General features: G+C 44.5%; 1 protein-coding gene across 4 annotated transcripts in view; it reads left to right on the forward strand.

The window, feature by feature from the left end:
• Positions 1-1,932: 1,932 nt before the first annotated feature.
• The window catches only part of LOC109932966 (PHD finger protein 20-like), a 53,984-nt gene continuing 37,687 nt past the window's right edge, over positions 1,933-18,229 (forward strand). For 3 of the 4 annotated variants that reach the window (XM_048608399.1, XM_048608400.1, XM_048608401.1), the window contains exons 1-6: positions 1,933-2,036; positions 7,495-7,666; positions 9,010-9,094; positions 13,080-13,168; positions 14,971-15,289; positions 17,322-17,462. In XM_048608399.1, the coding sequence (XP_048464356.1) occupies positions 1,954-2,036; positions 7,495-7,666; positions 9,010-9,094; positions 13,080-13,168; positions 14,971-15,289; positions 17,322-17,462 (889 nt within the window). In that variant the 5' untranslated portion in view covers positions 1,933-1,953. The remainder of the gene's footprint in view (positions 2,037-7,494; positions 7,667-9,009; positions 9,095-13,079; positions 13,169-14,970; positions 15,290-17,321; positions 17,463-18,229) is intronic. The other variant, XM_048608402.1, reaches the window with a different exon arrangement.

Below are 18,229 nucleotides of genomic sequence, written 5' to 3' on the forward strand. Positions count from 1 at the left end.
GACCTCATGGCTCCGAACCTCAATCCCTCTACCAATAAAACCTAACATACCGTACGCCTTCTTAACAACGCTATCAACCTGGGTGGCAACTTTCAGTGATCTATGCACATGGACACCGAGATCTTTCTGCTCATCCACACTACCAAGAATCTTACCATTAGCCCAGTACACTGTATTCCTGTTACACCTTCCAAAGTGAATCACCTCACACTTTTCCGCATTAAACTCCATTTGCCACTTCTCAGCCCAGCTCTGCAGCTTATCTATGTCCCTCTGTAACCTGCAACATCCTTCCGCACTATCCACAACTCCACCAACTTTCGTGTCATCCGCAAATTTACTAACCCATCCTTCTACGCCCTCATCTAGGTCATTTATAAAAATGACAAACAGCAGTGGCCCCAAAACAGATCCTTGAGGTACACCACTAGTAACTGAACTCCAGGATGAACATTTCCCATCAACCACCACCCTCTGTCTTCTTACAGCTAGCCAATTTCTGATCCAAACCGCTAAATCACCCTCAATCCCATGCCTCCGTATTTTCTGCAATAGCCTACCATGGGGAACCTTATCAAACGCTTTACTGAAATCCATATACACCACATCAACTGCTTTACCCTCATCCACCTGTTTGGTCACCTTCTCAAAGAACTTGAGCTATCACAAACTGTGAGATAAGATTATAGGTTACTTTTTAGTGAAAGAAACAGACCAGATTTTATAAAGTGCCTTCCATTATCCTTGGGGAAATTCCAAAGCACTTTTACAGCCACACAGTCAACTGTTGCAGTGTAGGATTCGTGTACAGTAAGCCTCCATGCTGTGATAAAGCAGGTCATTTGTTTTAGTGATGTTGGTTTTGGGATAACTGTTGGGTAGGACACTCAGGAGGGTGCCTCTGCTCTTAGAGTCATTGAGCTATACAGCACAGAAACAGACCCTTCGGTCCAACCAGTCCATGCCAACTATACTCCCCGACTAAATTATTCCCACTTGCCTGCGCTTGGTCCATATCCTTCCAAACCTTGCAATGAAGTCTACTGATATAGTCCAGCAGTGGAAAAGAAAATGCTGTCAGATTAAAAAACTGTTTTCCACCCTCATCTGTCACCACCCACTCCAGTCTGAAAATAACTTAGTCTGATCTCAAATTCTTGAACTAACCTCCTCATCAATGAAGTCTTCTTCTTGCAAGTCTTCTTAACCACGCTGCCTACACGTGATGCAAATTTCCAAGAATTAATACCTGAACCCCTAGGTCTCTGTGTTCTACAACATTTCCCAGGGGCCTACCAATAACTGTATGAGTCCTGCCCTTGTTTGTTTTACAAAAATACAATACCTTGCTTTTATCCAAATTAAACTCCATTTGCCACTCCTCAGCTCATTGACCCAGTTGATCAAGATCCCTCTGTAATCTTAGATAACCTTCTTCACAGTCCACTATACCACCAATTTTGGTGTCATCAGACTAACCATGTCTCCTAAATTCTCATCCAAATCGATTATATAGATGAAATAGTTCTATGGGATCTTTTACATCCACCGGCGAGGACAGAAGGGGCCTCAGTTTAACCCATCTTGTTTGACAGTTGGCACTCCTTCAGCGTTGCACTGGAGGTGTGAGCCTAACCTTTCATTGTGCACAAGTCTTCAGAGAGTGACCTGAGCCTCTGACCTTCTGACACCGAGGCAAGAGTGCTACCCATTGAGCCACAAGTTACCCTGTCGTGATGTTCCCATCTCTCATCAGCTAAACCTGCCACCTATTGTGCTCCCCCTTCTGCTTCTAATTGAGCTTCCCTTTGAAATATACCCTGCCTGTGATATGTCTGCCCGTGCCTTATGTTCTCCTGGAACATTGCAGTGGATGCATTTTTGTATCCCTGCTGGAAATGTGGTTAATGCATGCATTCATCCTTTTTGCACAGAGACTGAAATGTGTTGAAGATGTCCAAGAAACCTCCGAGCAGACGTGGTATCACTTTTGAGGTGGGAGCCAGGCTTGAAGCACGTGATAGACTGAAGAAATGGTAAGTGCTGCATTGGATGATACCTGCTTGTTTGATGGTCTGTGTAATGGTTGAGGAGGTTGCTTGGTCCATTGTGCTTCTGCTGGCTTTCCCCTTTCTTTAATATGATGAAATGGTCGAGGCATTGAACAGGTATTTTGTATCGGTCTTCACAGTGGAGGACACTAATAACATGCCAGTAATTGACAAAGAGACGAAGGTAGATGAGGACCTGGAAACAATCATTATTACGGAAGAGGTAGTGTTGGGCAAGCTAATGGAGCTAAGGATTGATAAGTCTCCTGGCCCTGATGGAATGCATCCCAGGGTACTAAAAGAGATGGCAGGAGAAATAGCAGGTGCACTGGCGGTAATTTTCCAAAATTCGCTGGACTCTGGGGCAGTCCCAGCAGATTGGAAAACAGCAAATGTGACACCACTGTTTAAAAAGGGAAGTAGACAAAAGATGGGGAATTATAGACCGGTTAGCTTAACCTCTGTAGTGGGGAAGATGCTTGAGTCTATTATCAAGGAAGAAATAGCAAGGCATCTTGGTAGAAATTGTCCCGTTGGGCAGACGCAGCATGGGTTCATGAAGGGCAGGTCATGCTTGACAAATCTTTTGGAATTCTATGAAGACATTACGAGCGAGGTGGACAATGGGGACCTGGTGGATGTGGTGTACCTAGACTTCCAAAAGGCCTTTGAAAGGTGCTGCACAAGAGGCTACTGCATAAGATAAGGATGCATGGCATTAAGGTTTAAGTGTTAGCATGGATAGAGGATTGGTTGACTAACAGGAAACAAAGAGTGGGGATAAATGAGTGCTATTCTAGCTGGCAGTCAGTGACTAGTGGTGTGCCTCAGGGATTGGTGTTGGGACCGCAATTATTTACAATTTATATAGATGATTTGGAGTTGGGGACCACGTGTAGGGTGTCAAAGTTTGCAGATGACACTAAGATGAGTGGCAGAGCAAAGTGTGCAGAGGACTGTGAAACTTTGCAGAGGAACATAGATACATTGAGTGAGTGGGCAAAGGTCTGGCAGATGGAATATAATGTAAATAAATGTGAAGTCATACATTTTGGTAGGAGTAATAGTGAAAAGGATTATTACTTGAATGGTAAAAAGTTGCAGCATGCTGCTATGCAGAGGGACCTGGGTGTCCTTGTGCATGAATCACAGAAGGTAGGTCTGCAGGTACAACAAGTAATTAGGAAGGCAAATGGAATTTTGTCCTTCATTGCTAAAGGGATTGAGATTAAAAACAGAGAGGTTATGTTGCAGCTGTACAAGGTGCTGGTGAGGCCACATCTGGAGTACTGTGTGCAGTTTTGGTCTCCTTACTTGAGAAAGGATGTACTGGCACTGGAGGGGGTGCAAAGGAGGTTCACTAGGTTGATTCCGGAGTTGAGGGGGTTGGCTTATGAGGAAAGACTGAGTAGATTGAGATTATATTCATTGGAATTCAGATGATTGAGGGGGGATCTTATAGAAACATATAAAATTATGAAGGGAATAGATAAGATAGAAGTAGAGAGGATGTTTCCATTGGCAGGTGAAGCTAGGACAAGAGGGCATAGCCTCAAGATTAGAGGGAGCAGATTTAGGACTGAACTGAGAAGGAACTTCTTCACCCAGAGGGTTGTTAATCTATGGAATTCCTTGCCCAGTGAAGTAGTTGACGCTACTTCAGTAAACGTTTTTAAAGATAAGGTAGATTTTTTTTGAACGATAAAGGAATTAAGGGATACGGTGAGAACGCGGGTAAGTGGATCTGAGTCTACGAAAAGATCAGCCATGATCTTATTGAATGGCGGAGCAGGCTCAAAGGGCCAGACGGCCTACTCCTGCTCCTAGTTCTTCTTATGTTCTTAATTGGTGTTTTCTTTCTTTTGAACATTGAGAATTGTAGTTGACCAGCCTCAGACTTGTGATTGTGAGAGATGAAGAACTGTAGGGAGTGAGGTGGTGGGAATGCAGCAGTAATGGAGCGATGCCTATGTAGGGTCTACAGGGGAACTCCACAGATTCATGAACATCTCAAGTGAAGAAATGCTTCTGCATCTCCGTCCTTAATGTTTGCGCCTTATCCTGCGACTGTGACCTTTTTAGTCGTAGGTTCTCGTGTAGAAACTGTTCTGAGGAAGGGTCACTGGACCTGGAACGTTAACTGTGATTTCTCTCCACCGATGCTGCCAGACCTGCTGGGCTTTTCCAGCAATTTCTGTTTTTGCAGCAACAGGAACATCCCTTGTTCCATCCTGTGGTCTTGCCCTGAGCAGTAGCAGGATCTTAGTGGATAAAAAAAGAGAGAGAATGGAGGAGGGAAATCTCTTCAATTCTTGTCATTAGGCCTGTGGATTCACCAGCTGCATGGGTTCTCTCGGCTGCTGAACTGGTCAGACAGGAAGAAACTTTCATCCCCCTTTGCTGGAGGGATCATTGACCAGGTGGAAATAGAGTTGACACAAGGGGCTGAAGGTTCAGAGGAGACGTGAGGAAGTGCTTTTTCACGCAGAGGGTGTTGGGAATATGGATCTCACTGCCTATAAGGGTGGTGGAGGCAGAAACCCTCAGAACATTTAAGGAGTACAGCAAAGTTTTTATTAGTTGGCACCAACGGGATCAGGAGTGTACCAGTTGGTTAAATAATCCAGTTGTTCAAGAGGTCCACATAATTAATGTAAAAACACACACTAAGGGGTAGAAATGTAATGCAGGGGGATATGCACATGACTATTACACTTTATTTACAGCTTATATCACTTTAATAATAATGCACTTTTGCCTGAAGTAAAACTTATCGGCAGAGAGCCTTCTAGCTCGCACCCCGAATGATTACTCATACATCGCAATTAAAAAGTGAACGTCCAGTATTTGAGGTATATAATTTTTGCCGGTTTATGGAGAGCACCGGTTCTTAAGGTGCTGGTGAAGACAATGTTTGTTGTTTTGAGATTTGCACTTGTGATGGCAGTGCATGCAAAACAATGGACCAAGCGCTGAAAAACGGGGTTAGAATCGTCAGGTGGCTGTTTTTGACTGGTACGACCTTGATGGGCTGAAAGGCCTTTGTTTGGGCTGACTGTTTGGTTCTGGTCAAAAGTTCAAGCATAGAGCTCATAAGAAACAAGAGCAGGAGTAAGCCGTTCAGCCCACAATTTACAAAGATCTTGGCTGATCTGGTTGTGGTCACCGTCCTGTCTGTCCCTCATAAACCTTGTTAGTCAAAAATCTGCCTGAATATGCTCAAGGCTGAATTAATGTCCTGGCCTCCACTGATCACTGTGGGAGAAAATCCCAAACACTAGCTATTCTTTGGGAGAAGAAATTCCTGCTCAATTCTGCATTAAATAAGAAGCTCCTTCATCTTTAAACTGCAGCCCCTGCTTCTAGCTTTTGTCATGAGAGGGAACATCATCGCAGCATCCACCCTGTTTAGCTCCCTCAGAATCTTTGTACGTTTCTGTAGGATTGCCGCTCATCCTTCTAATCCCTTATGAGTATGGGACCAAACTGCTCAACCTTTCCCAGTAAGACGACCCTTACCTCTCAGCAATCTGCCGAGTGAACCTCTTCTAACACTGTCTGGAGGACACGACATTTGGTCCACGAGTGAGAAACAGGGAGGAGAGGGTGATTAAAAAGCGAGAGTGGGGAGAAATTTTTTAAAATGATGAATGCTGTATGATGAGTAACACCGGGTATTCAAATCCAATCTGGAGTCCAGTGCCGGTTTGGAATCTGTCAATAATGTAGGGACAATAGGGCATATTCCGCTGGGAGCAGAGACAAGATCGAAGGAAAATTCACTCGAGGCTCACCGTAAGTTTTTTTTTAAATGGTTTAAATTGAGTGAGTATGAAACAACAGCCCTCTGTAGGTGAGTCAGTCCCCCGGGCCATCAGATTGAATGTAAAAGGATCACACGCAAGATGAGAAATAATTTTACACAGTGAGCTGTTAAGGTCAGGAATACTGTGTCTGAAAGGCCAGTGGAAGCAGACTCAATCATAACTTCCAAAGGGGAATTGGGGAAATAGTTGAAGAAAACAAACATTGTAAGGTTTTGGGGAAAGACCAGGGGAGTGGGAATGATTTGAATAGATTTTTAAAAGATCTAGCACAAATACAGAGGGCTGAATGGCCTACTTCTACGCTGTGCAATTGTGTACCTTAAGCCATGGTGAATATTTCCGATCACTTCTTTCAATCCAGAGTTCTATCCACATTTCCTCTTTGTTACTGTTCTGTTGAGAGAAACATCGAAGAACATCGTTAAAAAGCCACCTTCATTATCCAGTTGTAACACAGAGCCTGCTCCTCTGATGCTGCTTGGCCTGCTGTGTTCCTCCAGCTCCACACTGTTATCTCTGACTCCAGCATCGGCACTTCTTACGATCTCATTATCCAGTTAGCATTGTTTTGACTGGGGTGTGGAGTTACTGAGCACCAGCAGGGCACCCCAGCTGGTTTTAGAATTTAAGTGACGTATCATTATTTGCAGACCAGCTGTTTGAATCCAGGAGGCTATTAGAATTGGTTATTCTTTTTTCACTGTTCTCTATTTGAATTGAAGTTTGAGCCCTCTGCTTCTAGAGGTGGACTCAAACCTTATGACGCACTGGATTTCCTTAGAATAAAGAGTGTGCTTTTCGTGACCTTAGATTGTCCCTAAGCAGATTGTGGTCAACAAGATGGAAATGCAGTCACTGTTGAGTTGTAGAAAGTGCAGTACCCAGTTGGCTCTCAGTGACATCCCATTAGGAGAGTGAAAATGACATGATGTTCTGTTTCTTTTATTTAGTGATTTTAGACGAATATTGGATGAATATTAGTTATTCCACCATGAAAATCTCCCCTGCTCCTCTCTGAAAGACCACCCTCTGTATCCTCGGAGCTCAGTAGCAGCAGTGTGTGCCGTCTGCAAGATGCACTGCAGTAGCTCACCCAAGGCTGTTCTGACAGCACCTTCCAAACTCATGACCTCTCCCACTTGGAAAGACAGGGACAGCAGACAGTAAGGAACAGCACCACCTTCAAACCTTCCTCCAAGCCACTCGCCATCCTGACTCGGAACTACATCGCCCTTTCCCCGGTCCAAATACGGGAAGTCCGTTCCTAAAAGCACTGTGGGTCCCCCCACACTGCATGGTCAACAACAGTTCAAGAAGGTGGCTCACTGCCTGCTTCCTGGGGGCAGTAGGAATGAGCAGTGAAGGCTGGTCATAGTTGCAACTAGTAAATTAATTTTTCGAAAGTGCCGTGCGACTTGACCTCCTGCTGGAAGGCACCCCTGTCCTGTGCCCGAGTAGGTTGCCCCAACAGCCAGTGCAAATCCAGCCTTGTTTTATGTTTCTTTGCTGCCTGGTTTCCGACTTTAACTCAATAAAGGACGTTGTTGAACATTGGCCCACGGCAGTGTAGTGGGAGTGGTTCCTGATCCAGCTCTTTGGTTTCTGTTTTCCTCCAGGTACACAGCCCACATTGAAAAGATTGATTACGAAGAGGGGAAGGTGCTGATTCACTTCAAGCGCTGGAATCATCGATATGATGAATGGTTCAGCTGGGACAGTGTGTACCTCCGGCCTTTAGAGAGGCCACTGCTGCGGAAAGAGGGAGCGAAGCTGGACGAGCCCACCGTGGTGAGGATTATTACCTTGGACATGCCGCAACTGTTAAAAACCGTTTTTATTAAGGTCAAATCCAGCCAAAATGTGCAGGAAAGTCTCAGCCTCCCTTTGGCTGAGGTTCATTTCTGCCACAGAGCAACAACTTGAGGTCAATGACACAGATTCTTGAGGCCGCTTGGTCCATTGTGCCTGTGCCAGCCCTTTGATAGAGCTATCCCACATCCATAACAGCTTCTCCATAACTGCATTTTCTTTTAATCTTAAGTGCTTGTTGAAATCCCTTTATTCGGTTTTAAATGATTGTATGTGTAAAAGCAATCCTAGACATTTTACAGCTATCTGGCCTCCGACAGTAAACAAAAAAATTTCCAAAGAACAGTGGATATTGTAAATCAGAAACAGAAACAGAAGTTGCTGGAAAAGCTCAGCGTGTCTGGCAGCTTCTGTGGAAAGAAATCAGAATTGAAGTTTCGGGTCCAGTGACCCTTCTTCAGAACAGTTCTAAAGATGTTGCCAGCCCTGCTGGATTTTCCCAGCAATACCTCTTTTTGTTCCTGGCCTCTAGCAGTGATTGACATGGGAATAAAACAGGATTATCTCCATTCTGAGCCACTGTTTTTAAAATTCGTTCACTGGGTGCGAATGTTGCTGGCATTTAGGGGGAGCTGGTGGTGTAGTGATCATGCCATTGGACTAGGAGAACCCCAGTGTTCTTGGAACATGGGTTCAGATCGCAATGTGGCAGATGGTGAAATTTGAATTCAACAAAAAAATCTGACATAGAGAGCTTGCCTCATGGTGGTTGTGTAACCACTGTCATTTGTTGCAGAATAAAAGCCCAGCTGGCTCGCTAATGTCCTTTTAGGGAGAGAAATCTGCCGTCCTTACCTGGTCTGGCCTACACGTGACTCCAGACACACAGCAATGTGGCTGTCTCTTAACTGCCCTCTGGGCAATAAGGGTTGGTCCAGCCATTATTACCCACATCCTGTGAATGACTTTGTTTTAAAAAAAAATTATTGCCCGTTCCTAGTTGCCCTCCAGAACTGCTGTGAAGCTCCATGGTGGATAGGTACAGACTTGAGACTTGTAGGGGGAGGGAGTTCCAGTTTGTTCCAGGAGTATTAGCAAAATTTTTGTTCTAAAACAAAACTGAACTGACCAGGCATGTATTATTATAAGGCCACCTTCATGGGGAAGCTACTTGAAAGGTGTGCCGCAAATGTTAGTTACATTTCTTCAATATCGAATTGAGTACACAAGCTACGCGTTGCAGATGCGTTTTCTTGCATTTGAGTCAACAGTGTTGGAACCTTAGATAACCTTGTGTGTGGCTGTGTTTGATTTTTGTTTAGGAGTTCCGCCCCAGCGAACAAGTGCTGGCCTGCTGGTCTGACTGTCGCTTCTACCCAGCTAAAGTTATATCAGTCAACAAAGATGGTGAGTGAGGGTGCTTGTGACTTTGCAGCCTGCAAAGACCAGGTGGGCTCAGGGAGGGGTTGGCCGCGTTTCTGAGAAGGCAGGGCTGCCTCCTTTTACAAATTGAGTTGAGGTTCAAGAAGTGCGGCGTACTAGGGGAGAAGTAGAAAAGGGAGAGTGTGGGTAATAGAGAAGACAGATGCACATGTGGATGAGGTCCACCATTTTAAGACCGGCTTCGGTTGCTCCAAGGTGTGCTGTCTGTACGGGTGACCTGCTGAGATTATAGTGAAGCCAGATTGGATCAATCTGGGTCTTTCGTTTTTGGGCGATTCTCCCCTGTTGAAGCAGACTTGGTCTTTTTAGTTGAAGCAATAAAATGTTGGCTGCAAAGATGTTTTGTGTATTGCCAGGTGGCTATAGGAAGGATGTTGTTAAACTTGAGAGGAGGCAGAAAAGATTTACAAGGAAATTGCTGGGACTGGAGGGTTTGAGCTATAGGGAGAGGCTGAGTAGGCTTGGGGCTATTTTCCCTGGAGTGTCAGAGGCTGAGGGATGACCTTATAGACATTTATAAAATCATGAGGGGCATAGATAGGGTGAATAACCAAGATTTTTTTTCCAGGGTGGGAGAGTCCAAAACTAATGGCACAGATTTAAGGTGAGAGGGGAAAAGATTTAAAAGGGACCTATGGGGCAACTTTTTCACACATTGGGTGGAGCATATATGGAATGAGCTGCCAGAGGACGTGGTGGAGGCTGGTACAATTATAACATTTAAAAGGCATCTGGATGGGTATAGGAATAGGAAGGATCTAAAGGGATACGGGCTAAATGCTGGCAAATGGGATTAGATTAAATTAGGATATCTGGTCTGCGTGGACAAGTTGGACCGAAGGGTCTGTTTCCATGCTGTACAGCTCTCTGACTTTATTCCAGAGACCCCTGACACTTTTTGCTGCACTTGGGGGCAGTCTTGCTGCAAATATCAAAAGTATGCTGCAAGGTGTCCTGCTACAGAGAAGAAAAGTGGAATCTGATCACATCCAAATAGATGCAGAGAGCCTAGTGCTCAGTGTGTCAGCATTTTGATATGCTGCTCTGCATCGGAGACGCACATTTGTGTCTTATGATTCTTTGACACGTTGATATTTCACTGTCCTGCAGACTGTTGGTGCAGCTTGGGAACGACGCAATTGCCCGACAAAAGACGAAGGTCGTTGTGGTTCACCTATCGTTACGCTGGCTGTACAGTGCTGCCTAATGTTAGCAGTCTGTATCTCAGCAATCAGTCTGCAACAGGCTTGGAGAGGAGATGAGGAAAATCCTAAGACAATCTGCCTGTCCACAGCCAGGACAATTGACTGACCACAGCATGTGTTTCCCAGTTGCTCATGTACTGCCTCCCAAAAGCATTGTTTTCCAAAAACAAAACAGACTTAGCATATACCAATTATGGCGCAGGTTCCTCAACAATTGGAGTTGGGATCTTCCCATTCAGCAAAGTGCAGCAAAGTAAACCATTGGAAAGTCGCCCAGTGGGTGGATGGAAGGAGCTTATCCAGTGTGGCCAGAAGGAAAACATTCGACTGTTGTTGTGGCCATCTTATAGAGCTGAGATATTGGGCTTCAGAAGGGTTCTGAAGAAGGGTCACTGGACCTGAAACGTTGACTCTGCTTTCTGTCCACAGCTGCTGCTTGACCTGAGTTTTTCCGGCACTTTCTGTTCCTGTTGTTGGCGATGCTTAAAAATTAAGGGTTACCCTTTAAGCACCATGAAGAGGATTTTTGTTACATCAGACGCTGGTGTGACCTTGAAACTCTCTGCCTCTGATGGTGATAGTAGCGGCTCACTGAATATTTGTAAGACGGAGGTGGATAGATTCTTCTTGGCTGGTGGAAATGGGAATGTGGTATTTGAAACACAAACAGATCAGGGATGAGCTTATTCAAAGGCAGAGATGCGCCAAGAAACAGAATATTCTACCTCTTCTGCATTTGTCCAAGTTGGTGTTTCATCAGTTGGAGCATCAATGGTCAGCTGCCTGGTGATGGAAGGCATTGTGGTGAAGGGTCGTCATGTTCTTGACATACTTCCTGTTGTTTGAGCTCTGGTGTGCAGTTGAAAGGGTAACCATGATAATTAATTATTATCAGATTGGCTGAAAGACCTGTTATCAGAGGTGAATGTATCAAGCCATTCAGGACATAGTGTACACTTGAGTAATGAGAAGAAGAAAGGGCTTATCCTCCTGAGAGTACGTATGAGCTGTGATATCTCCTTTTGCAAAGCTCACTGGTTCCTCTGATGATCAGTACTTTTTGTGTGTGAAATCTGCTTCTTGTCTGTGAAAATGTTTGAATAGAGGAACAGAATCCCTACAGTGTGGAAACAGGCCATTCAGCCCAATGTGTCCACACCAACCCTCTGAAAACCATTCCACACAGACCCATCCCTCGACTCTATCCTGTAACTCTATATTTCCCATGGTTGATGCACCTAACCTACACATCCCTGAACACTATGGGCAATTTAGCATGGCCAATCCACCCAACCTGTACATCTTTGGACTGTTGGAGGAAACCCACGCAGACACAGGGAGAATGTGCAAACTCCACACAGACTGTCGCCCAAGGCTGGAATCGAACCTGGGCCCCTGGTGCTGTGAGGCAGCAGTGCTAACCACTGAGCAACAGTACCACCCCATTGTTTAAACCGAAATACCTTGGGTCCTAGCTGAGTCTTGGGTCTGTGCCTTGATTTTTCATTTTTATATCTTTTGTAATTATTTTTGATATATTTTGCAGTAATTTTGGATTTGTAATTATTTTCTTTGCTACGATGAGGGTTTCTCAATCCTCTTTTAGGTTGGTAAAGGACAAAGGCTGTTCACCACCAAAGGATTTTTAATTTACAAACCCGGGCATCAGTTAAAATCCCACTTCAGCTGATCGGGGGGGAGTTTAAGTTCAGCTAATTAGTAAATGTGGAATATTAATAATGATGGTGAAATTACCAGATTTCCCTAAAAACCCTCTGGTTCACTAAAGTCTTTCATTGAAGCAAACCCTGTTTCTTAACATGGTCTGGTCTACATGTGACACCAGAATGACAATAATAAGATTGACTTCTTTCTGCTCCGTTAAATGGCCCAGCAAGTACTCAGCAAGGGTACTTAGGACATTTAAAAGATTTCTAGCATGGACGTGGGAAGGGCATTTCCATCTTGTGGATGAACCCAGAACTAGGGGGTCACTTTTAAAATTGGGAGTCACCCTTCTAGGTGAGAGGAATAATTTCTCTGAAGGTTGTGAGACTTTTGAACTGTCTACCTCAGTAGGTGATGGAGCTGGGGGTGTCCATTGAATGTATTAAAGGTGAAAGTAGATTTAGATTTAGATCTTTTATTGTCACGTGTTCTCAAACACGGGGTACGAGAGTACAGTGAAAGGAGTATAGTATCGCCACACATGGTGCCCTCTTAGGTACAAAGTACCTTGGTACAAATTTCTTAGTTACGGAAGTAGAAAAATAAATAAGTTTAAAAAGACAAAGGTAACAATCCTTTCGTAAGCCTTGAGAGGTCCGTGTTAGAGAGAGGAATCAAGTGGGAGTGTGGAATTTGAATAGAAACAGATCAGCCGTGATTTTATTGATTGGTGAAGCAGGTTTGAAGGGCCGAATGGCCTACTTCTCCTATTTCATATCTAAGCGTGGGCCAGCCAATTACATCCCGAGGACAAATTAAAAAGAGTGTGTCAAGTTTGGAGAAAATGGGAATGGGCGATAAACGTCGGATTTGACAGTGGCATCTACACCCCAAGAATGTTTTATTTTTAATTCAATGCAAATGAGGAACAGGATTTAGCTGGCTGTTACGGGAGACTGGCCTGGAGAGGAGGAGAACTGTCCTCGGGTTGTTTCCAAATATGACTTGTCTTTCACATGTTGAAACAGAGTGATGTTGTGATACTGAGACTGGCTGGTGTGTTTTCTGCATTTCAGCTTCTTATACAGTGGAATTTTACGATGGTGTTGTGCAAACTGTAAAGAAAATCCATGTCAAATCTCTTCCCAAGACCTCGAGGGACAAGGTAAGGCTCACAAACTCTGTCTACATAGTTACATAGGCTGTCCCTGGCCCCTGAGACTAGTTCATGAGTTGACAGAGGAATATAATGAGCAGGAGTAAACCCTACATCCCCTTGAACCTGCATCATCAAGTTCCTGGATTTTTGGCCAAATCAAAGGCACATTCCCGAGTTATCCAGATATCCATTTGAAAAAGAGACATGAACTGGTGTAGTGCTGTGTATGGCTCAAGATTCTTCTGTCCTTTAGAGTCTGGTTGCCCTGCTATAGGAAGGAAGTTATTAAACGAGAAAGGGTGCAAAAAAAAGATATACAAGGATGTTACCAGGACTGGACAGTTTAAGTTACAAGGAGAGGCTGGATAGGCTGGGTTTGCTTTTTATTAGTTAGGACCAGATCCAGGAATATGGAAAAAAAAATGATAAATGGGAGTTGAGGAACAGGCTAGCAATGATTTAATGGAAAGGCACTTCAGTTTTGCGGACTGAATAGTTGTTCCTGTATTCATACGGATTCATGGTCATCAAACTTTCGCACTTAACGTCCTACTCCCATCAAAAAATGATTCACACCTACTTTGTCACCAGAGCAGTGACAGGGCAACAATTAATTATCTTGGAGCGCTACAAATGTTTGCGGTAATTTAGACACAAAGAAATCAAGTGTGCGGCAATGAACCCTTTAACAATGTTATGGGGAAATGTGTTTGTAGATATTTCTAATTGACCTGTTCAGATATGTTATAACACCCTGGAGCAGGTGGGACTCAACCTGGGTCTCCTGGTTGACAGGTAGGAGCACTACCACCGCATGACAAGCTCCTAAAATAGGTTTGTATTTCAAGGATTACGCTATGTACAGGTGTGTTGGGGGATGATTTTGATAGTGTAGTCTGGCGGCCAGTGTCAATGCTGTGCCAGTATCAACAGGGAGGGATTGTAAGTGGACAAGAGGCCTTTCCTTTGAGGAAGAGCTGACTTCATAGAGTAGAAGCAGAGAGAAGCACTTCAACCTACTGGGTCAGTTCTGGCTCTTCAGAGCAACAAACCAAAGCGCTAATTAGTCTCACTCTTCTTGCAAATCCCTGCAAACTATTTCTCGAAATATTCAAGTATTGGCCACCTTTAGCATACTGCGTACAATTCTGGTCACCCTTCTATAGGAAGGATGTTGTTAAATTTGAGGGGGTGCAGAAAAGATTTACAAGGATGTTGCCAGGGTTGGAATGAACTTCCTGAGGAAGTGAGGGATGTAGGTACAGTTACAACATTTAAAAGACATTTGGATAAGTACATGAATAGGAAAGATTTGGAGGGATATGGGCCAGGAGCAGGTTGATGGGACTAGTTTAGTTTGGGGTTATGTTTAGATCTGTTTCCGTACTGTATGACTCTATAATGCTGTTCCCAGAATTAGGAAGAGAAATGTGGTACGTTGTAAACTATTGTCTTGCTGTGACTGATCACTTCAGCCACTTGATATAGTTTATTTTCTCCACCTTAATCCCTCATGATTATAAACACCTCTGTTAATTACAGCTGATCAGGTATAAAGCAGGTCATCCACTTGGTTGATCAGTCGGGCAGCGTTTTGGGAGCTGGGTGTAGGTAGGCAAGTGTGAATAAAATGGGGAATAAATTTTAAAATCGCCAAAAGAGTTTGTTATTCAGTGATGTCTCAAAGTGTCAGCATTTTGAAATCATTGACTCTGATCTGAATCTTGTTACCCAGTGGTAAGGTGTTCCAGTGCCTAGGTCAGTATATCTCTGGGATCTCGAATAACAAATTTTGTTTAACTTAACAGAATTCTGCAAGTGGTAGGAATAAAGAAAATGGCTCCGGCAGTGCAAGACAAAGGGAGAGGTTACGGGAGAGGGCTCCCCCATCCCTTGGGGATGAGCGGGTCAGGGAGATCAAGGCAATGGAGAAGAAAGAGGAAGAAGCCAAACCAGCTCTGCCTGAAGTGGAGCAAAAGTCTTCGCACGAAGCTTCCCCGGAGCAGGCCGAGCACCTAAAGAGCTCACCGGAGGCTCTGTCGCAGAAGAGCTCTCCGTCTTCCAGTGAGCTGGGGAAACCCGAGGAGAAGAGAAAACGTGGGAGGCCCCCCTCCGTGGGACTAACAGGTGAGCTACAGCGGTTCCACGTGGTTTGGATTGAGGCAGCTGCTCTCTGAATCCAGCTGGGGAGCAGACAAACTCCTGGTTTAACGTCTCATCCCAAAGGCCCCACAGCCCTCCTTTTGTGAGAGTGCCAGCCTAAATTGTGGGCTCGTCTCTTTCACGGGACGTGAGCCAACAACCTCCTGACTCGGCGAATGTACAAACAATTCCCTTAATTTGCGGCTGAATCTTCAAGGAAAGCTGTTTGAGTGAGACTTCCCTCATTCCTGTGCCCCACCAATGGCAGAAGAATGTTGAGCTCAACATCTCGATGCCTTCCCTGTTCCATTACTGCTGGCCAGCCCAGTGTTTATTGACCATCCCAAATTGCCCAAGAGAGGATCATGGTGAGCCACCTCCTTCAACTGTTCCAGCCCATCTTAGGGACTTCAATACAAACGAGGGACACACTAAACCATTTTTGAGAGCTTTTGAATCAGCAGCATTGCTGTGGGTGTGGGTGTGACACCAAATTTCCTGAAGACTGTGAGCTGGTGATCGGGGCTTTCATGGTCACCGTGACTGACGTAAACTTTTTGCACTCTGTTAATTTAATTAACTCAGTTTTAAATTCCTTTGAAGCTGTGATTATTGTTCTAAGCCTCTCGATTACTAGCCATAATAAAAACGTATCCCTCCTGACCTGGGAATAGATGCGGCATGGTGGGTCCATACAGGAGTAACAAAGTGGGTTTCAGCAAGTGAGGGAATGCAGACAAAACAGCGGTGCAGATCGACAGTGCAATAAAACTGCCGATGCTGGAAATCTGAAACAGAAAAACAGAAATTGCTGGAGGAACTCAGCAAGTCTGGCAGCATCTGTGGAGAGAAACGAGAGTCAGTATTTCAGGTCTAATGACCTTTCTTCAGAACTGAATGCCCGAAGAAGGGTCACCGAACCCAAAAAGTTAACTCTGCTTTCTCCCCGCTGATGCCGAAAGACCTGCTGAGTTTCTCCAACTGTATCAAACCAGAAGTTGCTGGACAAATTGCCATGATTTTTTTGTGTCTTTGGGATGTGGGCTTTACTGACTGGGCTAGCAGTTATTGCTCATCCCTAATTGCTATCAAGAAGGTGCTATATTGAGCCATTGCAGTCCATGTGGTATAGGGACACCCACAGCGTTGGTTGGCAGGAAGTTCCAGGATTTTGACCCAGCGACACTGAAGACACAGTTAGTATGTTTCCAAATTAGGATGGTGAGTGGCTCGGAGGGGAACTTGCAGGTGCTAATGCTCCCATTTACCTGCTGCCCTTCATCATTCTAAATGGTAGTGGTCATGGGTTTGGATGTTGCTGTCAGAGAATTCTTGGTAAGTTGCTTTAATGTGAAAAACTCCCTCCGAAGTGGTACTTTGAGGTGGAAGGGAGAAACGATGCGAAGACAAAGAAAATATCAGGAGGTCTTGGTCAAAAATGTAATGATAATTTGAGGAGAGTTTTGATGGTTGGAGGAGCAGAGTTTAGGAAGGGAGTTGCAGATTGTGGAGTCTAAAGACAGCTGAGAATAGAGAGATTGAAGCAAGCAGGCTGACTCCAAATAGTAATTTAAAAGAAAGTAATTTTCCCCTGCATTCTTTGCCATTTTAATCAGTGCCCTCTAGCTACTGACCATCCTGTTTGTGCGAACAGTTTCTGTGTCTGTTAAACCGAGATGCAGTCTATCGTAAGGTGAATATTAAAGAGCTGACAGCACAAAGTGTGATGGAGTTCTCCAGCCTAATAATTCACCTCTCAATCAACAGATAATCTGGTCTTTAACACACTTGCTGTTTTTTGGAAGCTTGCTGTGCATTGTTTAACTGGCCTCATTTCCTACTTCACAACCTTCAGAAAGATATTTGATTGGCTTTAAAGAGCTTTTGGGGCATCCTGTGGTTGCAAAAGATCGTAGATGAACATTGCTCTCTTTTTATTGCTTTGTGATGAAAGTTAGCTTTAATTTCTGGTCGATTTTGCATTCGCAATTGACGTTTCCTTCACATACTTCCCCAGGCAGCCATTCTAAGGGGGCTGCATGTCAGAAGGATCGCAAACCACTTCCGTCACACCAAGGGGGCTCAGGAACCGGGAAGAGAAAGTCTGCCTCAGATGTCCCATTCCAGCCAAAGCACACCAGGCTTAGCAAGACCTCAGGTCAGTGCTCTGTCAGCTAATCCCAAGAAAGATTGAATTCTGCAATTCACATGTCAAAGGAAGCGAGTGCAGTTTTGATGGAGTTGCCTAAAGTTATATCCTTAGTAGCTTTCACAGTGGCTGGACTATGGCTGAAAAGAAGAAGGAATGAGAGTATTTTTTAATCTAAAGTACTTGACCAATCTGACCTCTTGTTATCCCACTGCTAAATTGGTGGCTGTACCCTAAGCTCTACATTTGCTCCCTGAATCATTCCACGTCACTATCTCTCTCTCTCTCTCTCTCCTTTATTGTGCCCAGGGAAGTTGTTTTTTAAATGTTGAGGGCATTGTACGTTGATTTTTTTGCTGGGGAATGTGATGGGAAGATCACAGGTCAGACTTTTTTTGTTCTATGCATGAGATGTGATTGTTGTAATTTCTTTATGGTCTGTAAGTGGGAAACAATCTGGAACAGCTGGAACTTTGCTTCTCACTGGAAGGTTCTCAATAGTGATATGGAGATACTGCCCTCCATAAGAATGTACAGGGTACAAAAAGGCAGGTATATCAACGTCTGATAGCTGGGGCTTTACAAAGTCCACAATCCTCGGGGTACAGGAGCAGCACTGGGGCTCCGATTTCTGTCTGTGCCCTGACCTCCAACACAGTGCCTCTATTCCCCGTTCTCTCTGTTTCACTTTATCTCGCTTTCTCTCTGTCTCAGCCTTTCTCTCTCTCCTTTCCTCCTCCTCCTCCACCCCCCAACCCCCCCAGTTTTGTCTGGCT

Source organism: Rhincodon typus, chromosome 19 (genome assembly GCF_021869965.1).
Source record: "Rhincodon typus isolate 14 chromosome 19, sRhiTyp1.1, whole genome shotgun sequence".
Taxonomy (NCBI): Eukaryota; Metazoa; Chordata; class Chondrichthyes; order Orectolobiformes; family Rhincodontidae; genus Rhincodon; species Rhincodon typus.